A 22,530-nucleotide genomic window follows, 5' to 3' on the forward strand; every position below is an offset into this window, starting at 1 on the left:
TAAGATTTTTATAATTAATATATTGCTTTTCTAGGCCTTTATCATGTTCATTTTACTATTTTAGATGGTAATAATCTTATAAAAATATACAAGGTAAGTCTATCCTCAAGTAGAAGTTAATTGAAATTGCTGATTTTTTTCTGGAATTTAGAATTTCCCACAATAATAAAGTATATTTTCTCAAAATATTTTTGGGAAATTTCTAATACTAGAATTTAAATCATTTATCTAGTAATCAGGTAAATTAAAGTATAATATAGTGTTTAGAAGTTTGGGGGTATTGTTAAGTCACACAAACATGAATTTAAAAACTGTTCTTTCACTTGTGTTACCACAGGCAAATCACTTAATTACTACATGCCTCAGTTTATTACTCTGCAACTGTAGGCCAGACTAGCAGCAGTGAAAATAAATGAACAAGAGATTTAAGGTCCTGTCTGAGCAATAAAATTTGCAGTTTGACTCCAAGCAAGTTGATTGCTTCCTAAAACAAAACATCAAGACATTTTGGTGGATAAAACAGAATCTAGATTCTCCACAGTATAACATTTGTGACATCCAGGATAAAATAAAAAAATATTTGACATATAAGGAACCTTGAATATGCTACTCTAAGATAATAGAAAATTAATAGAAGCAAATCCCAAGATAATCCAAATGTTGGAATTAGCAGACAAAGGAGTTAAAGCAACTATTATTGCTATACTTTGTGATATAAAGGAAAATATGATCACAATAAAGGAGATCATAGAAAATCTCAGGAGAGAAATAGAAAAATTTAAAAAGAACCATATGGAAAATTTTAGCACTGAAAAATACGACACCTGAAATTAAATTTTCACTAGATGAAGTAAAGAAAGAAATGGAGATGACAGAGGAATGTATCAGTACATATTAAGATGGTTCAATAGAGATTATCTGATGTGGAGAAAAAAGAGAGAAAAACTTTAAAAAGTAATGGACAGAGGCTCAGAAACCCATGGGACAATATCAGAAAAGTCTAACATATGTGTAATTGAATTCCCAAATGGAGAGAGAAAGAGACAGACATAACGTGAAAACATGATAGTTACACAGTCCCTCAAATTTTTGAAAGTTGTGTATTTATGTTTCAAAAATCTTAGCAAACTCCAAACAGTATAAATATGAAGAAATCTATGCACATGCATATAATAGTCAAGCTTATCAAAACCAAACTTAAATAGGAAATCTTAAAATATATGTAAATGAAATGTTTTAATGTGTAAATAAAACGTATTAGATACAGAGAAAAAGTCATTAAACATGCTTTTGACTTGTCACTAGGAAGCCACAAGACAGTAGGATAAAATGTGTGCAATACCTGCACTCTGAAAACTATAATACATCTTATAACTTATAAATTAAAGAGACAAATATGTTCATGACATATTAACACTGACAAAAATCTTTTCAAATTGATCCATGGATGCAAATCAGTTCCAAATACAATACTGCACACATTTTTTGAAGAAATTAAAAGCTGATTATAAGATTTATGTACAAATGATAAGATCAAGAGTATCCAAAACAATACTGAAAAATAATAAAACTGGAGAATTTTTACTCCCTATTTCAGTAGTCACTTTAAGGCTTTAGTAGCCATGACAGTTTGATGTTTTATAGTGACTGACAAATGAAATAAATGGAACAGAAAATTTAGTCCCCAATACACCCATACTTTTAAAATCATTTGATTTTTGACAAAAATGGCAATGCAATCTAGAGATAAAGAGAAAAGTTTTTTCAACAAATGATGTTGGAATAACTCAACATGTATATGAAGGAAAATGAAATTCAGCTCCTTCCTTTAACCATATGAAAAAATTAATTCAAGATGGATCATTGACCCAAACATAAAATCGAAAACCGTAAAGATTTTAGAGAAAAAGAAAGCACAGAAGAACAACCTCATGCCTTGAGAGTAGGCAAAGCTTTTATAAACATTTCATAGAAATAATTATATATGTGTAGTGTGTGTGTGTGCCAGACTTAATCAAAACTAAAACTTTGTCCATATTTAGAAAATAAGCAAGGTATGCACTCTAGGAAAAAAATATCCTCCCTCTCATATATATATATATATATATATACATATAAAAGAACTGGTATCTAGGATATAGAAGGAATCCTAAAACTCAATAATAAAATGACAAACAACTAAATTTTCAAAACTATGAGCAACTGATCTGACCAAACACTTTGGCAAATAATATATAGCTGTCAATTCACTCTACTCAGATGGCTGAAGAAGTAAAAGTTGATAATACTGGTATGTAGCTTGGCTTTTTATTTTCTTACAGAGGTCTTTTGAAGATGAGTTTTAATTGTTATGAAGTGTAATTTACCTCTTTTTTTGTCTTTATGTTCTTTGTATCATAATTTTTTTTGCATATTGTTACTTTTAATTGGCTAATATTAAGGATTTTTGTGTTAGTGTTTAAAAGGACCACTGGACTTGTTTTTTTGTATTGATATCAGAGTACACTGTTTGATTTACTTGGAAAAAATGTGTATTTTGCCATTGTTGAGTGGATTCTTTTATAAATGGCAATTATGTTAAACTGGTTGAAATATTATTCAAATATTCTATACACTTACTGATTTTCACACTATTAGTTACCAGTTGAAAAGAAAAGAATATGGAAATCTTCAGATATCACTGTTGATTTAACTGCTTCTCCATTTTGTTTCATATATGAAACTCTGGAATTTGATGCATACATATTAAGAACAGTATGACTTGATGTATTAGTCATCTTATCGTTTGATATGGCTCTGTTTATCACTGGTAATATTGCTTTTTACGAAGTCTACTTTGCCTGATACTAATATAGCTAGCACAAATGTATTTGATTAATGTTTGCATGGTATACTTTTTAATTATTTTACTCTTTAACTATCACTTTCTTTATATTGAAATGCTGTTTCTTTTAGATAGCCCATAACTGGTCTTTTCTGTATTCACTCTGACATTTTTAAAAAATTTAACTGGATTATTTAGATCATTTCTACTTCATTAACTATTAATATGTTGCATTTTGACCTATCATCTTGCCTTTTATTTTCTATCATTGCCATCTACTCTTTGCTCTTTTTTTAACCCTCTTTCCTTCTTTTTTGGTAATAATTGAGAATATTTTATGACTTGATTTTATCTTTATTATCAGTTTATTCTATGTTTCTTTTTTTAGTGGTTGCTCTAGAGTTTACTGTATGCATTTATAAATTATTATGGTATACCTTCAAATAATATTATTTGCATGTTAGCTGTGCTATTTTGAATATAACATGAGATCTACAAATAGTATATTTCCCTTATTATATCCTGTCCTTTGACTTTATTGTTATATATTTGAACTTTCGGTTAGCAACTTTAAAATATATTGTTATTATATTTACTTTCAACAGTCGCTTATCTTTTAAAGAAATTTTAAAAATAAGATACATTTTAAAATTGTATTTATATTTATTAAAATATTTAACGTTTTCTATGCTATTTCTGTAGTTTCAACTCTTCATCCTATAACATTTCTTTTTGACATGAAGAAATGTCATTAACATTTCAGATTGTACTGGTCTATTAGAGACAAATTCTCTTAGTCTGTACGTGCCTCAAAGAAGTTTATACATTCCTTCATTTTTGAAGTAGTGTTTACTGGATAGATAATTTTAGATTAACAGTTTTGATTTTCCTTTGAGTACTTTAAAAATGTCATTCCATTGACTTCAGAATTTCATTATTTCTGACCAAGAATCTGCAATTTGTTTGTTTCCCTACATGACAGGTGTCTTTTTTCTCTTTTCTCCCTTTTATCATTTTTTTCACTATCATTTCCTTTTCACCAGTTTGATTATGGTGTCCCTAGATGTATTTTGCTTCATGCTTTTTTGCCTTGGGTTCAGTAATATCGCTGGGTCTTTGATTTTATAGGTTTTATCAAATTTGGAAAAAATTTTGACGTTATTTCTTAAAATATTTCTTGCTGCCCCTACCCCTACTCTGTCCTCTCTTTCTGGGACTTCAACTACATATAATGTGGAACCTCTTGGTACTTTCCCACAGTTCCCTGAGATTCTGTATATGTTTATCTAATTTTTTTTTTTTTTTTCCTCTGTGTGCTTCAACTTGGATAGTTTCTGTTCCTATATCTTTAAATTAATTGACCATTTCCTCTTGCAGGGTCTAATTTGTCACTAGATCTACTCAGTGAGTGTTTTTATTTCAGGTATTATATTTTTAAACTCTAGAAGTTTCATTGGTTCTTTTTTATTATCTTCCTTTTCTCCCCTCCATATTTACATTTTTTAAAGTCTTTGAGTATATTTTTATAGCTATTTCAAAATCTTTGCTAGTAATTACATCATCTCTATAGCTACATGATGTGTTTCTATTGACTATTTTTTTTTTTTTAACCTAGGTATGGGTCACATTTTTCTGCTTCTTTCGTTATTTACTTTAAAAATGACTGGATATTATAAATGCTACATCATTGAGTACCTGGGTCTTTTATTCTTTAAATAGTTTTGAACTCTGTTTAGGCCTTTAGTTAAGCAACTTGAAGATACGTTTGGTCCTTCTGAGGATAATTTTTAAATTATACTAGAGCCCACTGAGAGTAGTCTTTTGCTAGGTAGTTTCAACATATTACTATGGTGTAACACTTCTTGGTCCCTAATGAATGCATTGGGTGTTTGACTGTGTTTTCTCCAAATGGCTTGTCAGAAATCAAGTCTCCAGCACAGTGTGCACTCTGGGAATTGTGCTGCTTAGGTTTTTCCTTTCCACGAGCTCTTTACTATAAATTCCAGCTGACGCAGCCTACCTGAAATCATATCTCTGTCTTTTCAATTCTCTGACATTTCTGTCTTCTGTTTCATGGTCTAACAAGTATCTTTAGGCAGAAACTTGAAGGCATTGTATGACTCACCTTGTTTGATTTTCTTCTCTGGGGTCAGTCTTGCAAGTCTGATTTTGGAATCAAATTGTTCACACAGTGTGTATAGTTTTTTTCAGTTGTTTAAGGTAGATAGATAAGTCTAGTGTAGTACCAGTCTCTCCAACCTGACCGGAAGAAGTTTCTATTTTATTTTGAGCCACAGTTTCAGTGTATTTTGTTTAGAGTAAGACTAAATTTAAAAGAATCAATATATTCATAGAGAAGTATTAAGTAAATAAGAATGTAGGTGTTACTCATAGAAAATAAAAATGGTAGGGTAGTATGAGTATAAATGATGTTTAGTGAACACTAATTTAGTTTATTGGTTTCATTAGTTCGACAGAGGATAAAGCAGTGAAAAACTAGGGCAACAGTATGTGTAAAATCTTGGAGGTGCAGGACAGTCAAAGCACTGCAGACATATTTCTGTCACAGGATGCATGAATGTTGATAAATTAAGCTCTAAAATGACTGAATTGCCTTGTACTCCATACTAAAGCATTTGGAGTTTCTTGATCTCTTGAGGAAATTTCCAAATAGAATAATGCATTTTTACAGTTTTAAGGTGTTGTATAGATCGCAATTTCATATACACATACATTCCATACACTTAGCTAAAACGAATCTTTTTTAGAGATTGGAACTATGAGCAAACCTGATGTAGATTATTAATATTAACATTAACTGTCAACAATTTCTGAAACATTCATTGGGATATTATTCTCTAACAAAAATTTTAAAACATCATTTTTCTACATAGAGATTAGAATTTCAAGCTATAAGAATAACTGCCATTTCATAGTCCCATTACTTTATTTAAAAGAAAAATTATAACAGTTCAAGAAAATACATTTAAAAATATCCAAATTTTGTCAAATTCAGAGACAAAATTTCATGGTTTTTATCTTAGTGTATTATAATAGAACATAATGTACATCCATATTTACCTCTTGTTGAGGATTCCAATCAATTATACTCAGATTTAATATTAGCTCCTGATTTATTTCTTTAGCTGTCAACCCAATCTGATGATTTGTGTCAACTTGTAGGCACAGGTTACTCTATATCTGAGTCAGTGTGTCAGTCAGAGGTAAAATATGGGACAACTTGGAGTAAACCAATGATGATTCCAGACACAGAATCCAAGAATCCAAGGGCAGGGCCCCCGCTGACTGTTCTGTCCTCCAGGTTTTATTCACTAATTCACTAATTTATTCACTAATAATCAGAGCCAGGAATTAGAGCTCAGGAGTGAGCATTAGCACCCATTACCCACCAAGAAACACCACCCACTATTCTAATGGCCCGGCTCCTGCCTTAGTTTGCTTTGATACATGCTGTAATTGCTAGGTGATTTTGAGTCTCTTCCGCTCTTCCTCTCCACATTCAAGATTAGAACTGGTGACCCACTTTCTATTCATTCTATTTCTCTGGCTGGGCTGGTGGTACCTACCAAACATAGAATGGAGCCAAGAGAAAGAATCTGCAGGAATATAAATACTACCTGCATAATATACTCCCTAAATATTGTAACTTAATATCTCAGTATCACTGAATGTTGGTAATGTCAACATTGTAAATTTTGAATATACTAATATATTTTGAATATACTAATTAAAACCAACTATTAAACCATGACCGCCATCTTGTGGAGAGATCAGCTACTACTGTAGCATATTGTGCTCTCTGTTCACCCAAAGTTTATCTCCGTAGCAATTTGTAGTTTTCTTCTCCAGATCATGGTACTGTCCTAATAATGTCCAACCATCAATAAAGGTGTTTTCATAGAGAGACAAATCTCAAACTACTGGGCTCCAGATAGAATTTTACAAAATGGTGGCTCCTGTATTCTGTCTTATCTCTTCAAATGATCTTATTCTGCTATTTTGAAAATGACACTTCAAAAAACTTGAGCCAAGTATTTTAAAAACCAAAATTTTAAAGTATTATGAGAAAAAAACAGGAAAATACTTGTGTTATTTTGAAACATGCAAAAGCTGTAAAGGCGTAACATTAAGAGAATTACAAATAGGTTTTTCTCATTGGTAGAAGCTAGCATAAGCACTATTAGAAAATAAGGAGGTAGGAGAAATTGTTTTCTAAGTATATAACTAAGAACGTTCTGGAATTAGTGCTGATATTGTATATCTCTGCACCAAATAACAATGCATCAAATAACAATGTTGTTATTTGAATGTTACCTCATTTCTCTCTAGTCTGGAGGCAATCTGGTTCTCTTTTCCAAGCCTCTGGGGACAGGCATTCTGCACTGTTCCAAGTTAATTCTTCTCTCATGGTACTTTCAAACTGTTATGGTCCATGAAAGATTATATTTAATGTATAAAGAGTATGCCATTTCATTGAAAATTATAAAGTGCCAAACTCTGATAAGATTAATCAAAGTTCTAAGAATATTACCCAGGAGTTATTCTGAAAAGATAATACAAAAATAGTTCTATTAATGCTTTATAAGAACCTGCAATCTTCTACTAATCTTTGTCTACAATCAACCTGGTAACCAAACACATAATTATACATAAAGGGATATCTCATGACTAACAGCCAAAATAAATGAAGCCTCTTTACATGTATGAAGATCGCTGTTATCATTTTATACTTGAAGCATATTTCTCAAATACATTTAAAGTCCTGTATTGATCCTCAAGATGTTCCCAGGTGAGAATATAAACCTGCACACTCATTTTCTTGGAAACGTTTTTCTCCCTGTTTCGTTTCTCCATACATAAAATACGGGAATGTTTGTAACTACCTAAGCTTTAGAAAGGTTGGGAAAATGAACAATGAAACATGGTTTAGTACAGAAAGAAACAAATGGGACATGATTTTTATTATTTTATATCCTGCTTCATCAAGAATGAGGTCTTGTGAAGTTCATGAGCATTATACTGCAAGTGTTCTGGGAATTTGGGCACGCAGCAGTTTAAACAAAGAACAGAAAATGCAAAATTGAGAACCCAGAAATTAAGTTAGAAAACATTCGATGTAATTAATATGTTCTTTTAAAAATATTTTAAAGATTCTTACAATGATATTTGATATTACAAAGATTGTACAATGTGATTATTCCGTTAACACAGTCATGAAATACTCTATATTCCTGAGTGGAAATTCAAGTTCATTTTATATTATTTTTTTTTTCTCCAAGGTAATTTTTAATGGTTAGAGACTGCAGTGTATACAACTCCCTGTCATATATATATATATATCTTTGGTCAATGAATACCTTATAGTAAAGATTATTCGTCAAAAATGAAGAAAGGTTGAAGGGACAGGATTTGTGAATTCTCAAGTCATTTTCTTCTTTTGTAAAGAGATTTCGATGGAAAAATGGTGATTCAAAAATAGGTTGCATTTACATATTAAGTGTTTCATACCCTACAACTAGCATATATATTTGACTTTTTTATTTTGGAAAATTTCAAACACTTAGAAAAGTAAGCAGAATAGTACAATGAACTCCCATCTACTTTTTACTCAACCTTAACAGTTACAGTTCATGGAAAATCTGGTTTATTTGATTCTCCTAACTTTTTCTACTCCCAGACATTATACTATTTCTTCAGTAGATATTTCATTGCATACCTCTAAAAAGATAACTTTTAAAAAACATAAACACAATATTGCTTTCACACTTTTTAAAAAAGCATTAAAAATTATTCTCTAATAATCAGTGCTCAAATTTAATAATTATTTTATAAATATATTTTATACACATCCCTTCATACATATACAATGTTCAATTTATCCCTTTAAATCAGAATCAAATTACAGTCCACACATTAAAGAGATATAGTCTTATCTCTTTAATCTATAGGTCTCTTTTCACCTTTCTCTTTCTATCTCTCTCCACACCCCTCTGCAATGTGTTTGTTGAAGACATTGACTCTTTTGTTTTGTAATTTCTGTCTGGATTGGCTGAGTTTATCTACGTAGTACTTTGTTAACATGCTCCTCTGTCCTCAGCATTCTCTAAAAGTTGGTAATTAGGTCTAATACTTCTTTCAGACATTTGATATTGGAGTTTATTTTGAGAAATTTACTTTTGACTCATTCATTCAATTCACTTGTAGTGGATATCTTTGTCTGTCATGTTTCAGATTATTTTATATGAACAAAAATGACATAGTAATTTTGCCTGTGGAGCACTGAATTTCATTGGAACATTTAAAAACATGTATTGCAAATACTAATTCTTTATGTTATAATTCCCCCAGATTATTTCAGTCTTTGCCCTATGCTTATTTTTTAATCATTACATTAATTCAAGTATTTATAATATTATATCTTAGAAGAAATAGTAATAGAAATGATGAGATAATCGACAGTACATTATCAAAAATCACACTGATGTCGAGAAAATACACTGATCTGAGAAAAGAACCTCCTAAACAGGTTTTCCTCTACTTAAAAGGAAACTATTTTGAAAGAATTGAATTCTTTCAGGGTTGAGAAGAATTATAAGCTTTGGATCAGGGATTTGGATAATTACAGATGCGGTGTTGGGCGCCGTTCATCCTTTGGGAAGATCTTTCTCCTTTTTATTGCAACTACACCTCCTCTTCACCCCAGACTTGATGCCCAGGCTCCTTTTTCTCTCCTCCCACCCTTTATTACTCCACTATAATTTTCGTTTGTGTAATAGCTCATATTTCAGGTCTTCTGCCACTGACTTCCTCATAAAAAACTATGCCTTTATTCTTTTATTTCTCCTTCTACTCATATAAGAACATATTTAATGATAATCTCCTAAAGTCATGTTCTTAACACACACAAAGAAGTGTCTGAGAGGGACTTCCAGACTCTGGAAAAACCAAAGGATAACTTCTGCCTTTTTAAAAAAGTCAGACTATTTAGCAATGTCATAAGGCCATGTAAACTGTCAACATTGTTCAAGTACTCTAGAATTCCATTCAAGCTTATAGATCTGATATTCAGAATTAAAATCCTACTTTCACCCAGTCACTTGATCTGAAGTAGGTAAGAGGAAACTTCAGATATTATACCAAGCTTCCTTGGCTATTACACGGGTGTCAGATGAAGCTGATAATTAAGGGCTGATAACTACTTTCAAATTTTCAAATGTGATGTATATTCTGAGCTCATAGTTATGCCATTTTTATATGCTGAACAAAACACAAATGTCTCTAAACAAAGAAATGTTTTAGACCAAAGCTCACCTGTTTATCCAAGTGACAATTCCCTTTGGCCTGACTACCTGTCTTTTCCAATGTCTGTGATAAAGACCACAGTATTTAGAAAAGAACATTTATGGGATGAGTCTTTCAAAATTAATTTTAGGTAAGGCACAACAAACATAAACTACAATAGCACTGCTGGAAAGGAAATCTATAACCATCACACTACGTAGCGAAGTTTTGAGAAGAAAGTAATTTAAGCAGAACCAGGGTATCCAAAGCACAGAGAGAACAGTTAGTAAATATCCCATGGGTTTTTAAAGAATGTGTCTGTTTAGCATGCAAAAACTTAAGAAAAAACACAGTTGCTCTGCACACCAACATTATGCCTAAAATATAGAAGAGGCAGAAGAGATTGAATGAAGTCTGATACTTTGGGTACAAACTGAGATCACAATGGCTGGACTGACTGTTAAAGATAAGCTTTCGGTACTTATAGGAGATAATGGTAAGATTCAGACTCATCTGAGACCATTGAAATATCATTATAAAATTACTAGAACATTACTAGAAATTTGGACTTAAAAACATTTTATGGAACATAAATCAAATACAGAACTGGATGCATGTTAATGATAAAATGACTTTTCAGCATAAACTTATTAAACAACAAACATTTTGAATCTGTGGTTATTTGGTATAAAGAGGGAACTATTGGGCTTCCCTGGTGGCGCAGTGGTTGATAATCTGCCTGCTAATGCAGGGGACACGGGTTCGAGCCCTGGTCTGGGAGGATCCCACATGCCGTGGAGCAACTGGGCCCGTGAGCCACAACTACTGAGCCTGCGAATCTGGAGCCTGTGCCCCGCAACAAGAGAGGCTGCTATAGTGAGAGGCCGGAGCACAGCAATGACGAGTGTCCCCTGCTTGCCACAACTAGAGAAAGCCCTCGCACAGAAACGAAGACCCAACACAGCAAAAATAAATAAATTAATTAATAAACTCCTACCCCCAACATCTTCTAAAAAAAAAAAAAGAGGGAACTATTCACTTTTAGTAGACCAGACTGTATTAATGCAAAGTGATATACATTGTGGAGAAAGGGAGAGGATGGAACAGCACAAAAGAGTTAAATGCTTCGAGAAGTAAATAGAACAAAAAATTTTTAAAACTACACTCAGGTGAGAATCCAATTATGATACCACTGTTATGAATGCATTTTCCTTTTTTTAACGAAAATAATTTAAATGAAAGTAGCACCTCATTTTGAGGCTGATCATGTAGCATTAAGCTAAGCAACCTATGGGTGACAATAAATAGAAACTGAACATGGCTATGTTCTTGAAGCCTAATGAGATCTTTTGCCTAAGTAGAATGTAAAAACTGATTATTCTACAATAATCATTAAAATAATACTTTCAATTATCCACACTTCCTCCCTATTCAAGGAACTAATTAATTTCAAGAATTTGGCATTGAGCCACAACCGAATAAAATGTAAAGTTCAGTTTGCTGTGTATTAGCACAATTGATTAGAATGTAATATAAGCCAATATACATTTAAAATCAATTGTATTGTCTTTCTCCAGACCTGCCAATCAATAACAAAGGAATAAACAGTCATTATTTATTCTTCTACTTCTGATTGCATTGACACCTGGATAGTTTTAAAGGTACACAGTTTGGCGATTTCACATAAGATAAAAAATAACTTATTTGTTACCAAAAAGAGAATTTTCTCGGAAATATTCTAAGTTCATATCCATATTCAAACCACTGTACATTTCTGTATTTTTCAATGACTATAATTCTCAGATAAAACACTTCTCTCTTTCTATATTCATTTATATATTGCAAAATCTTCAAAATATAAACTTACAGTTTAGGATATTCTTTTAAATTTCTATATTCCATAATTCATGGCAGATTTTCCTACAAGTAAGTAATTGTAGAAATAGGCATTTTAGCAACAAAATCCTCCAAGGCAGCCCTTCCACTCTGTGTATTACAGCACAAGACTGTGGGGAGTTCCACAGTGGAAAATCCAATTTATCTGTCATTACTGTTGTCTTGGGGAACCAGCATCTTTTGCAAATTTAAGACCCAACTGATCTTTCACATTTCCCCAAAGAAATGATTGAATTTTATGTAAATATATGTCCAATGACATTTAAGCTTACTCTATGTGTCACAAAAATAGAAACTAGAGTCAAAAACAGATACTACTATTTAAAAGTTATCTATGTCCAAATGAACTATAGACAGACAGATTTTTTTAAAGAAATAACAATTATAACAAAGTTTTAACAAAAAAGACACAGTCTTATTATTTAAATATTAACATTTAGACTAAGAACATACAAGGACATGTCAGAGACTGGAACAGCTCACCTTAAAGGTCGTTCTATTGCCAGATCTTGAATTACAACTGAATTTAGCTTCTGACCTCAGAAATGAAGATAAATGGAGGACCTTCTGCACAGCATTAACTTATATTTTTAAAGAAATCCTTGTTATTATTTTTAAACATTGCTCTACACAGAACACTGGCCCTTAGCATGCAGCTTAAATTAGCTAGTACATGATAATCATTCTCTCTCTTTCTTACATTAAGATTAGAACAAAGTATTCTGAAAGATTTAAATGAACTACAACTTTATTAATGTGTATTTATTTGCATATTGCATGTATGAATGAAAATTTGGAATTAAAAAATCAAATGAGAATTTGAATTGAATGCTTGGTTCACTATTACTTTGTTTTCAGCTTTCCCCAAATCTCCCATTTACAGAAAACATCATTTTCTTTTTATAGGATACAATCTGATTTCTACCATTCCTTCTTTCTAAAAAAAAATTGCTCTCTCAAACATTAATAATGACATTTTAATTACCAAACCTAGTGGCCTTTTCCCTTGTTATTTTCATTGATTATTTGCTGCCTTTAAGACACTTGTCTGCCATTCTTTCTTTTCTTTTTTAACATCTTTACTGGCGTATAATTGGTTTACAATGGTGTATGTGTTGTGCCATTCTTTCTTAAAACAGTATTTTTTCTTTTTTTTAAAACTTTTCTTTTTTTTTTTTTTTGCCTTTGCTTTAGTCTACTCACTGATGGCTTGGAAATTTGAAGTCCAACTGACCAGCAGTCATATCTACACACTAGCTCTGTGACCTTGAAAAGTTCCTTAACTTCTCTAATATTAAATCCTCCACTATCCAACGGACAGTAAAATAATGGGACATTACTAAATCTTAAAAGGATAATATCAATAAAGTGGTTCGATCTCTACCAGGTCCCTGGTAAAAGGACAACAAATATTAGTCATCATCATTATCATTATTCACCAACACTATTCTATTCTGGTTCTTCTATCTCTGTCCTGGTTCCTTTTCTGTTTCCATATCCTAATTTATAAACACATCCATTTTTGATCATTGCCTTGATATTTTTTTTCACTTCAGTCTCACAGAAATATCATCCATATGAAAGAATTAAGTTAAACCATTAAAAATCTGCAGATATTATTTTAACTCCTCTTCAACAACGAGACTGAGCTCTACCTGCTATATTAATATAGTTCCACCCAATCTCTTTTCAGTTCCTGGTACTGCAGACCACCAATATCATTAAGGTACACCCATTTCCCTCATTAAACTTTTTCTTCAAAATTGCACAAAGGCTTCTTTTTTATAATATAAATCCAATTTATCTGGTTTAAACAGGGGAATAAATCACAACACATTTCTGGATAAAGGAAGTGGAGCTGTGTAGAAAGGAATGCAAAACTTAGAAATATCAATCATGGGAGCAGATTGTCTCCAACAAGAAGGAGAAATCATATTAAATTCTCAGGTACATACAACTGAACTAAAATACCTCTGCCAAGGAGAGACCTGAGAGAAACTGTACAGGGATGTACAAGGCTGAACATGACTGTGCATCAGGAAAAACTGACCTGCTAGAGAAGGGAGCTATAGACTGTGATATCAGGCTGTGTATCTTGAGCTCAAGTAGCTTAAATGCTTCTGTCAGTTGCAAAAAAAAAAAAAAAAAAAAATGATACAGGGGTGGCAGTAAAGAGCACAATAAACTCATGAGTTCTGCTGACGCCTTTGCCACTTGAAAGGCTTTCCTACTGGGAGGATGGTTATGGGTAGGAAGCCTGGACACACCTACATAAATAAGTTGTCAGATGTGGATATGCAGCCCTAATTCTCTCCTGGACTCAACAGCTGATTTTCCAAGTGGATATCATCTGAATGTTTTGCCAGCACTGTAAACTCAAAATATCCCTGGACTCACTGTTTTCTTGCTTATTGACTCCAGAAATTTGAGAGTCCTCTTTAACTTTCTTCTTGCACACTGAGTCACTGGCAACCAAATCTTGCCATTCTAGCTGCCCCATGTCTCCTTCCTAATTCTACTGCTAAGTCCTTGCTCTGGTGCTTGATTTCTTTTGCCAGAGCTCTTACGGTAGCTTCTGGATATTTCCTTTCCCTCTGACCTTTCAGTCTTGAATCCAACTTCCTCATGGCCTCCAGGTGTTCAGAAACAGAACTCCAGTCAGGCCATTCCCTCAGCAAAGATCCCTCCATGGGCACTGCTCTAGCGATCATCTCTGCCTGGTATGCAAGCTTTCTATGTTATAGCCTCCAACTATTTTCTGATCTTATTGACTTGGTCATTTATTTCATGCATTCAATAAACAGGTATTGAGGGCCTATTACACATGTGCAGGTTATAGTAGTGAAATACACACAATACAATACTCTTACTCCACTTACATTATAAACAAGAGAGGACTATAATAAAAAATTAGAAAAAATAGACAAATAAAACAGGGTGACATGGTGGAGGATAAATGAGAAGTTTCATTTTAGCTACATAAGCAGGGAGAGCCTCTCTCTGGAGCAGACATTTGCCCTAAGATCTGAATGACAACAAAAATAGACAAACTGCAAAGTTAACCACGTCAACACACTTTATACACTCAAGGCAAAACCTGGCTTCTGGCTGATTCAAGACCTTTACTTTGTTTACATTCTAATTTTCCATAGTGCTGCATTGTTCACGATTGTTCCTCTACTCTAATTCTCTTTGTTGAAGTAAAACCCATCCTTCAAATCCTGATACAGATGCAACCCTGAAGCTTCGTCTTTTCATCAAAATAATATGATTTCTTTCTGTCCTTTAGAACTTATCTCTTGGGGGCTTCGATTTATGTACTCATTTATGTACTTAGCTCATGTCCTCTAATAAGCTGCAGATTTATTGAGGACAAGATTTATAATACTACATTATTTTTATGTTCTCTACAAATCTAGTGTAGTGTAATGCCTTGAACACGAAAGTTGTTCAAAAATGTTTATAGAATTTGAGAAAGGATATTTTATTTAAGCCTCAGAATACAGTTTACTGAAGTTTAGTCTGCATTGATCATAATAGCTCCCAAATGACTTCTAGAAAAAGACAACACCGTTCCACACGTATACAAAGCTCTTTGTGATCGGTGTCTAGCTTGCCCTTTGAAGCTTCTCTTATTTGCACTGGGCTTTTGCTTTTCTATTATGCAGCAATATTGAACTGTTTTCACTTCCGGTCATGGGATATGCCCTGGCTCAGTATTCTGCTTTGCACATGCGCTTGGGTCTGCTTGGGCTCACTCTCCACTCCCAGTTCCCACCTCTGCCCTCTCCAATGTCACCCCACCTGCAAAGCAATCTAGTGCTTTCTATGTCAGCTTAAGTATCATACCCTCCAAGAAGCATTTCTTTATTGCTCTCTCCGTGCAAATGTGAACTAGGGGCCCATCACTTGTGTTTATTTCTATCAAAGCACTGAAGCATAATGATCTATTTATTTCTCCAACTGCACTAAAAGTCTCTTAAGGTAAGAAATGGACTAAATTTTCACTTTTATATTTTTACTAAGAGCACAGTATGTGCTATCTAGTCAGTGTTCAATAATATCTTTGAATAAATGAATGAACTGATAAATCATAAATTCCACAAGAGCATTTTTTATTCACTGTTGCATCCCCAATGCCTGAAACAGTGCTCAGGTATATGGTTAGTGCTCCGTGAATATTTGTCAGGTAGATGAATAAAATGTTACAATGATCAATATCTATATTCTTCTATTTTTTTCAAGGTTCTGCCAGGTACTAGGGGGATATACTGAAATGAGTAGAAGGAAGTGTTTTCTCTCCAGGAACTTCGGATCTTGTTGGAAATAAAATACTTTAACATATTTTACAAATGGCAAACCAACAGCGTAAGTTGCCTATAGAGAACATATAACATTTACTGACTTAACACAAGATAATGGAAACAACACTTTTCATGCGTTGAAGCAAAACTGGATTTAGTTATTGTATAATTATGGGCAAATTCCTTGACATTCTCATCTACAGAGTCAGCCAGTGTATCTGAGGACCATAAGACATTTTGGGTTTTGGGGGAAGATGTGCTGAGAAATGTTTTTAGATACTTTGATATCTATCGTCTAGTCTCAAGTGGCCATAATAAAGTATCAAACATTTTCTTCAGAATCCAAATACTTATTTTAGTGCCATTTTTTCCTGATGCTGTCTATATAAAGTCTAATGCTAAGTCAAGACATAGTCCCTGCTCTGCAGTGAGCATGTTTGCTCTGGGTAATAATTGAAACGTTCTCTATTTCTTACTTGGCATTTATCCAGTAAAACTTCCTTCATAAATTATATAAAGCTGCTATATTCATACAGTTCCTTACAAAAATATGAATTACTGTATAAACTTAACGCTTAAACAATGTTTACAGGGACTCCCTAAGTGAAAAATGACATATATGGATTAAAAAGTTGCTGAACAACATATATAGATAAAAACACAATTGTTGAAAAATAGCTTTAAAGTATTGAATTGAGTCTAATGTCTTTCAAAGAGATGGAGGTATTTATATGTTCCCTGCCATTTGAAAATAGTCCTGAAAGACAATATATGTTATTCGTAGCTCTTTATTTTTCACTTGTTTTAATTTATCACCATATACTAATTTGAAAATGGAAACATGGGGTATTGATGTTCTGATTTAAGCATGTACTTTACTATGGTATGTTTTAAGTAGAAGACAAATTTAGTTATGTAAACTATCTGTGGAAAACCCCTCTGGATATATTGTGATGGCAAAAGTAAATCCCATTCTCATAACATGGTCAGGGTACTCATCAAATGTGAATAATGAACTGGCATTGAGATGAATTACATAAATGTTGATTGGCAAAACAATCGTCAGAGATTTTAAATGATTTCTCTTTTGTAAGTCTGTTTAAAAATTAACATATATGTTCAATAGGAAAAGGAAATTATGAGTAAATATCTGTACTTCATATATTGGTAGGCACTAATCCATGAGTAGGGAAAATGGAAAGCTTTGTGCAATCAAGACAAGTAAGCAATGTGGTATGTTTCATGGAATGAGCTCTGGGCCATGGGTCCTAGGGATGAGCAGCAAGAAGTCTGATTTAGCAGGATCATCAAGGAACAGTCTCTTGCTCTGGGTAATATCTTTAGTGCAGTATAATTGCTTTACAATGGTGTGTTACTTTCTGCTCTATAACAAAGTGAAAAAGCTATACATATACATACATCCCCATATCCCCTCCCTCTTGCGTCTCCTTCCCACCCCTCTAGGTGGTCGCAAAGCACCGAGCTGATCTCCCTGTGCTATGTGGCTGCTTCCCACTAGCTATCTATTTTACCTTTGGTAGTGTATATATAAGTCCATGCCACTCTCTCACTTCGTCCCAGCTTACCCTTCCCTCTCTGCGTGTCCTCAAGTCCATTCTCTATGTCTGTGTCTTTATTCCTGTCCTGCCCCTAGGTTCTTCAGACCCAATTTTTTCTTTTTTTTAGATTCCATATATATGTGTTAGCATACGGTATTTGTTTTTCTCTTTGCGACTTACTTCACTCTGTATGACAGACACTAGGTCCATCCACCTCACTACAAATAACTCAATTTCGTTCCTTTTTATGGCTGAGTAATATTCCATTGTATATATGTACCATATCTTCTTTATCCATTCATCTGTCGATGGACACTTAGGCTGCTTCCATGTCCTGGCTATTGTAAACAGAGTTGCAAGGAACATTGTGGTACATGACTCTTTTTGAATTATGGTTTTCTCAGGGTATATGCCCAGTAGTGGGATTGCTGGGTCATATGGTAGTTCTATTTTTAGTTTTTTAAGGAATCTCCATACTGTTCTCCATAGTGGCTGTATCAGTTTCCATTCCCACCAACAGTGCAAGAGGGTTCCCTTTTCTCCACACCCTCTCCAGCATTTATTGTTTCTAGATTTTTTGATGATGGCCATCCTGACCAGTGTGAGGTGATACCTCATTACAGTTTTGATTTGCATTTCTCTAATGATTAGTGATGTTGAGAATTCTTTCATGTGTTTGTTGGTGAAGTGTATATCTTGTTTGGAGAAATGTCTATTTAGGTCTTCTGCCCATTTTTGGATTGGGTTGATTGTTTTTTTAATATTGAGTTGCATGAGCTGCTTGTAAATTTTGGAAGTTAATCCTTTGTCTGTTGCTTCATTTGCAAATATTTTCTCCCATTCTGAGGGTTGTCTTTTGGTCTTGTTTATGGTTTCCTTTGCTGTGCAAAAGCTTTTAAGTTTCATTAGGTCCCATTTGTTTATTTTTATTTCCATTTCTCTAGGAGGTGGGTCAAAAAGGATCTTGCTGTGACTTATGTCACAGGGTGCTCTCCCTATGTTCTCCTCTAAGAGTTTTATAGTGTCTGGCCTTACATTAGGTCTCTAACCCATTATGAGTTTATTTTTGTGTATGGTGTTAGGGAGTGTTCTAATTTCATTCTTTTACATGTAGCTATCCAGTTCTCCCAGCACTACTTATTGAAGAGACTGTCCTTTCTCCATTGTATATTCTTGCTTCCTTTGTCATAGATTAGTTGACCATAGATGCATGGGTTTATCTGTGGGCTTTCTATCTTGTTCTATCGATCTATATTTCTGTTTTTGTGCCAGTACCAAATTGTATTGATCACTGTAGCTTTGTAGTATAGTCTGAAGTCAGGGAGTCTGACTCCTCCAGCTCCATTTTTTTCCCTCAAGATCGCTTTGGCTATTCAGGGTCTTTTGTGTCTCCACACAAATTTTAAGATTTTTTGTTCTAGTTCTGTAAAAAATGCCATTGGTAATATGATAGGGATTGCAATGAATCTGTAGATTGCTTTGGGTAGTATAGTCATTTTCACAAAACTGATTCTTCCAATCCAAGAACATGGTATATCTCTCCATCTGTTTGTATCATCTCTAATTTCTTTCATCAGTGTCTTACAGTTTTCTGCATACAGGTCTTTTGTCTCCCTAGGTAGGTTTATTCCTAGGTATTTTATTCTTTTTGTTGCAATGGTAAATGGGAGTGTTTCCTTAATTTCTCTTTCAGATTTTTCATCATTAATGTATAGGAATGAAAGAGATTTCTGTGCATTAATTTTGTATACTGCAACTTTACCAAATTCATTGATTAGCTCTAGTAGTTTTCTGGTGGAATCTTTTGGATTCTCTAGGTAGAGTATCATATCATCTGCAAACAGTGATGGTTTTACTTCTTTTCCAATTTGTATTCCTTTTATTTCTTTTTTCTACTCTGCTGTGGCTAGGACTTCCAAAACTATGTAGAATAACAGTGGTGAGAGTAGACATCCTTGTCTTGTTCCTGATCTTAGAGGAAATGCTTTCAGTTTTTCACCATTTGCTGTGGTTTTTGTGGTATATGGCATTTATTATGTTGAGGTAGGTTCCCTCTATGCCCACTTTCTGGAGAGTTTTTATCATAAACGGGTGTTGCATTTCGTCAAAAGCTTTTTCTGCACCTATCGAGATGATCATATGGTTTTTCTTCTTCAGTTTGTTAATATGGTGTAACACACTGATTGATTTGCATATTTTGAAGAATCCTTGCATCCCTGGGATAAATCCCACTTGGTCATGGTGTATGATCCTTTTAATGTGTTGTTGGATTCTGTTTGCTAGTATTTTGCTGAGGATTTTTGCATCTATATTCATCAGTGATATTGGTCTTAATTTTCTTTTTTTGTAGTATCTTTGTCTAGTTTTGGTATTAGGGTGATGGTGGCCTCATAGAATGAATTTGGGAGTGTTCCTTCCTCTGCAAGTTTTTGGAAGAGTTTGAGAAGGATGGGTGTTAGCTCTTCTCTCAATGTTTGATAGACTTAACCTGTGAAGCCATCTGGTCCTGGACTTTTGTTTGTTGGAAGATTTTTAATCACAGTTTCAATTTCATTACTAGTGATTGGTCTGTTCATATTTTCTATTTCTTCCTGGTTCAGTCTTGGAAGGTCATATCTTTCTAAGAATTTGTCCATTTCTTCCAGGTTGTCTGTTTCATTGGCTTAGAGTTGCTTGTACTAGTCTCTTAGGATGCTTTGTATTTCTGTGGTGTCTGTTGTAACTTCTGCTTTTTCATTTCTAATTTTATTGATTTGAGTCCTCTCCCTTTTTTCCTTGATGAGTGGCTAATGGTTTATCAATTTTATTTATCTTCTCAAAGAACCAGCTTTTAGTTTTAATGATCTTTGTTATTGTTTTCTTTGTTTCTATTATTTCTGCTCTGATCTTTATGATTTCTTTCCTTCTACCAACTTTGGGTTTTGTTTGCTCTTCTTTCTCTAGTTCCTTTAGGTGTAAGGTTAGATTTTTTATTTGAGATGTTTGTTGTTTCTTGAGGTAGGATTGTATTGCTATAAACTTCCCTCTTAGAACTGCTTTTGCTGCATCCCATAGGTTTTGGATCGTCATGTTTTCATTGTCATTTGTCTCTACATATTTTTTTGATTTCCTCTTTGATTTCTTCGGTAATTTCTTGGTTATTTAATAATGTATTGTTTAGCCTCCATGTGTTTGTGGTTTTCACGGTTTTTTTCCCCTATAATTGATTTCTAATCTCATAGCATTGTGGTCAGAAAAGATGCTTGATGATTTCAATTTTCTTAAGTTGACTGAGGCTTGATTTGTGACCCACAATGTGATCTATCCTGGAGAATGTTCCGTGCACACTTGAGAAGTGTAATCTGCTGTTTTTGGATGGAATGTCCTATAAATATCAATTAAATCTGTCTGGTCTATTGTATCATTTAAAGCTTGTGTTTCCTTCTTAATTTTCTGTCTGGATGATCTGTCCATTGGTGTAAGTGAAGTGTTAAAGTCCCCCACTATTTCTGTGTTGCTGTTGATTTCCTCTTTGATAGCTGTTAGCAGTTGCCTTATGTATTGAGGTGCTCCTATGGTGGGTGCATATATATATTTATAATTGTTACATCTTCTTCTTGGATTGGTCCCTTGATTATTATGTATTGTCCTTCTTTGTCTCTCGTAGCATTCTTATGTTAAAGTCTATTATATCTGATATGAGTATTGTACTCCAGCTTTCTTTTGATTTCCATTTGCATGGAATATCTTTTTTTTTTTTTTTTAAACAGTGGGCACTTGGTTTATTTATCTTCCTGAGAATCTATTTTGAATTTCAAATAACATCCTACAGCTTGGCTTGGGTTGTTATTCTTTTTAAATTTATTTATTTATGGCTATGTTGGGTCTTCGTTTCTGTGCGAGGGCTTGCTCTACTTGTGGCAAGTAGGGGCCACTCTTCATTGCAGTGTGCGGGCCTCTCACTATCACAGCCTCTCTTGTTGTGGAGCACAGTCTCCAGACACGCAGGCTCAGTAGTTGTGGCTCACGGGCCTCGTTGCTCCGTGGCATGTGGGATCTTCCCAGACCAGGGCTCAAACCCATGTCCCCTGCATTGGCAGGCAGACTCTCAACCACTGCGCCACCAGGGAAGCCCCTGCATGGAATATTTTTTTTCCATCCCCTCACTTTCAGTCTGTATGTGTCTGTAGGTCTGAAGTGGGTCTCTTGTAGACAGCATATATATGGGTCTTGTTTTTGCATCCATTCAGCCAGTCTATGTCTTTTGGTTGGAGCATTTAATCCTTCATGTTTAAAGTAATTATCAATATGTATGTTCCTATTACCATATTCTTAATTGTTATGGGTTTGTTTTTGTAGGTCCTTTTGTTCTCTTGTGTTTCCCACTTAGAGAACTTCCTTTAGCATTTGTTGTAGAGCTGCTTTGGTGGTGCTGAATTATCTTAGCATTTGCTTGTCTGTAAAGCCTTTGATTTCTCCATCGAATCTGAATGAGGTCCTTGCCGCGTAATCTTCGTTGTAGGTTCTTCCCTTTCATCCCTTTAAATATGTCATGCCACTCCCTTCTGGCGTGTAGAGTTTTTGCTGAGAAATCATCTGTTAACCTTATGGGAGTTCCCTTGTATGTTATTTGTCGTTTTTCCCTTGCTGCTTTCAATAATTTTTC

General features: G+C 33.8%; 1 protein-coding gene across 5 annotated transcripts in view; it reads right to left on the reverse strand.

The window, feature by feature from the left end:
- The window catches only part of L1TD1 (LINE1 type transposase domain containing 1), a 1,087,927-nt gene that overhangs the window by 219,519 nt on the left and 845,878 nt on the right, over window positions 1–22,530 (reverse strand). For 4 of the 5 annotated variants that reach the window (XM_089903540.1, XM_089903541.1, XM_089903539.1 and 1 more), the window contains one exon: window positions 1–22,530. This exon is cut by the window's left edge and continues 23,004 nt beyond it; it is cut by the window's right edge and continues 9,377 nt beyond it. The exons of the other annotated variant lie outside the window; for it this stretch is intronic. In XM_089903540.1, coding sequence (XP_089759666.1) covers window positions 22,204–22,530 — 327 coding nt within the window. In that variant the 3' untranslated portion in view covers window positions 1–22,203. 5 annotated transcript variants of the gene reach the window in all.

This window comes from Delphinapterus leucas, chromosome 21 (genome assembly GCF_059928025.1).
Source record: "Delphinapterus leucas isolate spDelLeu-1000000601 "Yukka" chromosome 21, BTC_Dleu_Yukka2, whole genome shotgun sequence".
NCBI lineage: Eukaryota > Metazoa > Chordata > Mammalia > Artiodactyla > Monodontidae > Delphinapterus > Delphinapterus leucas.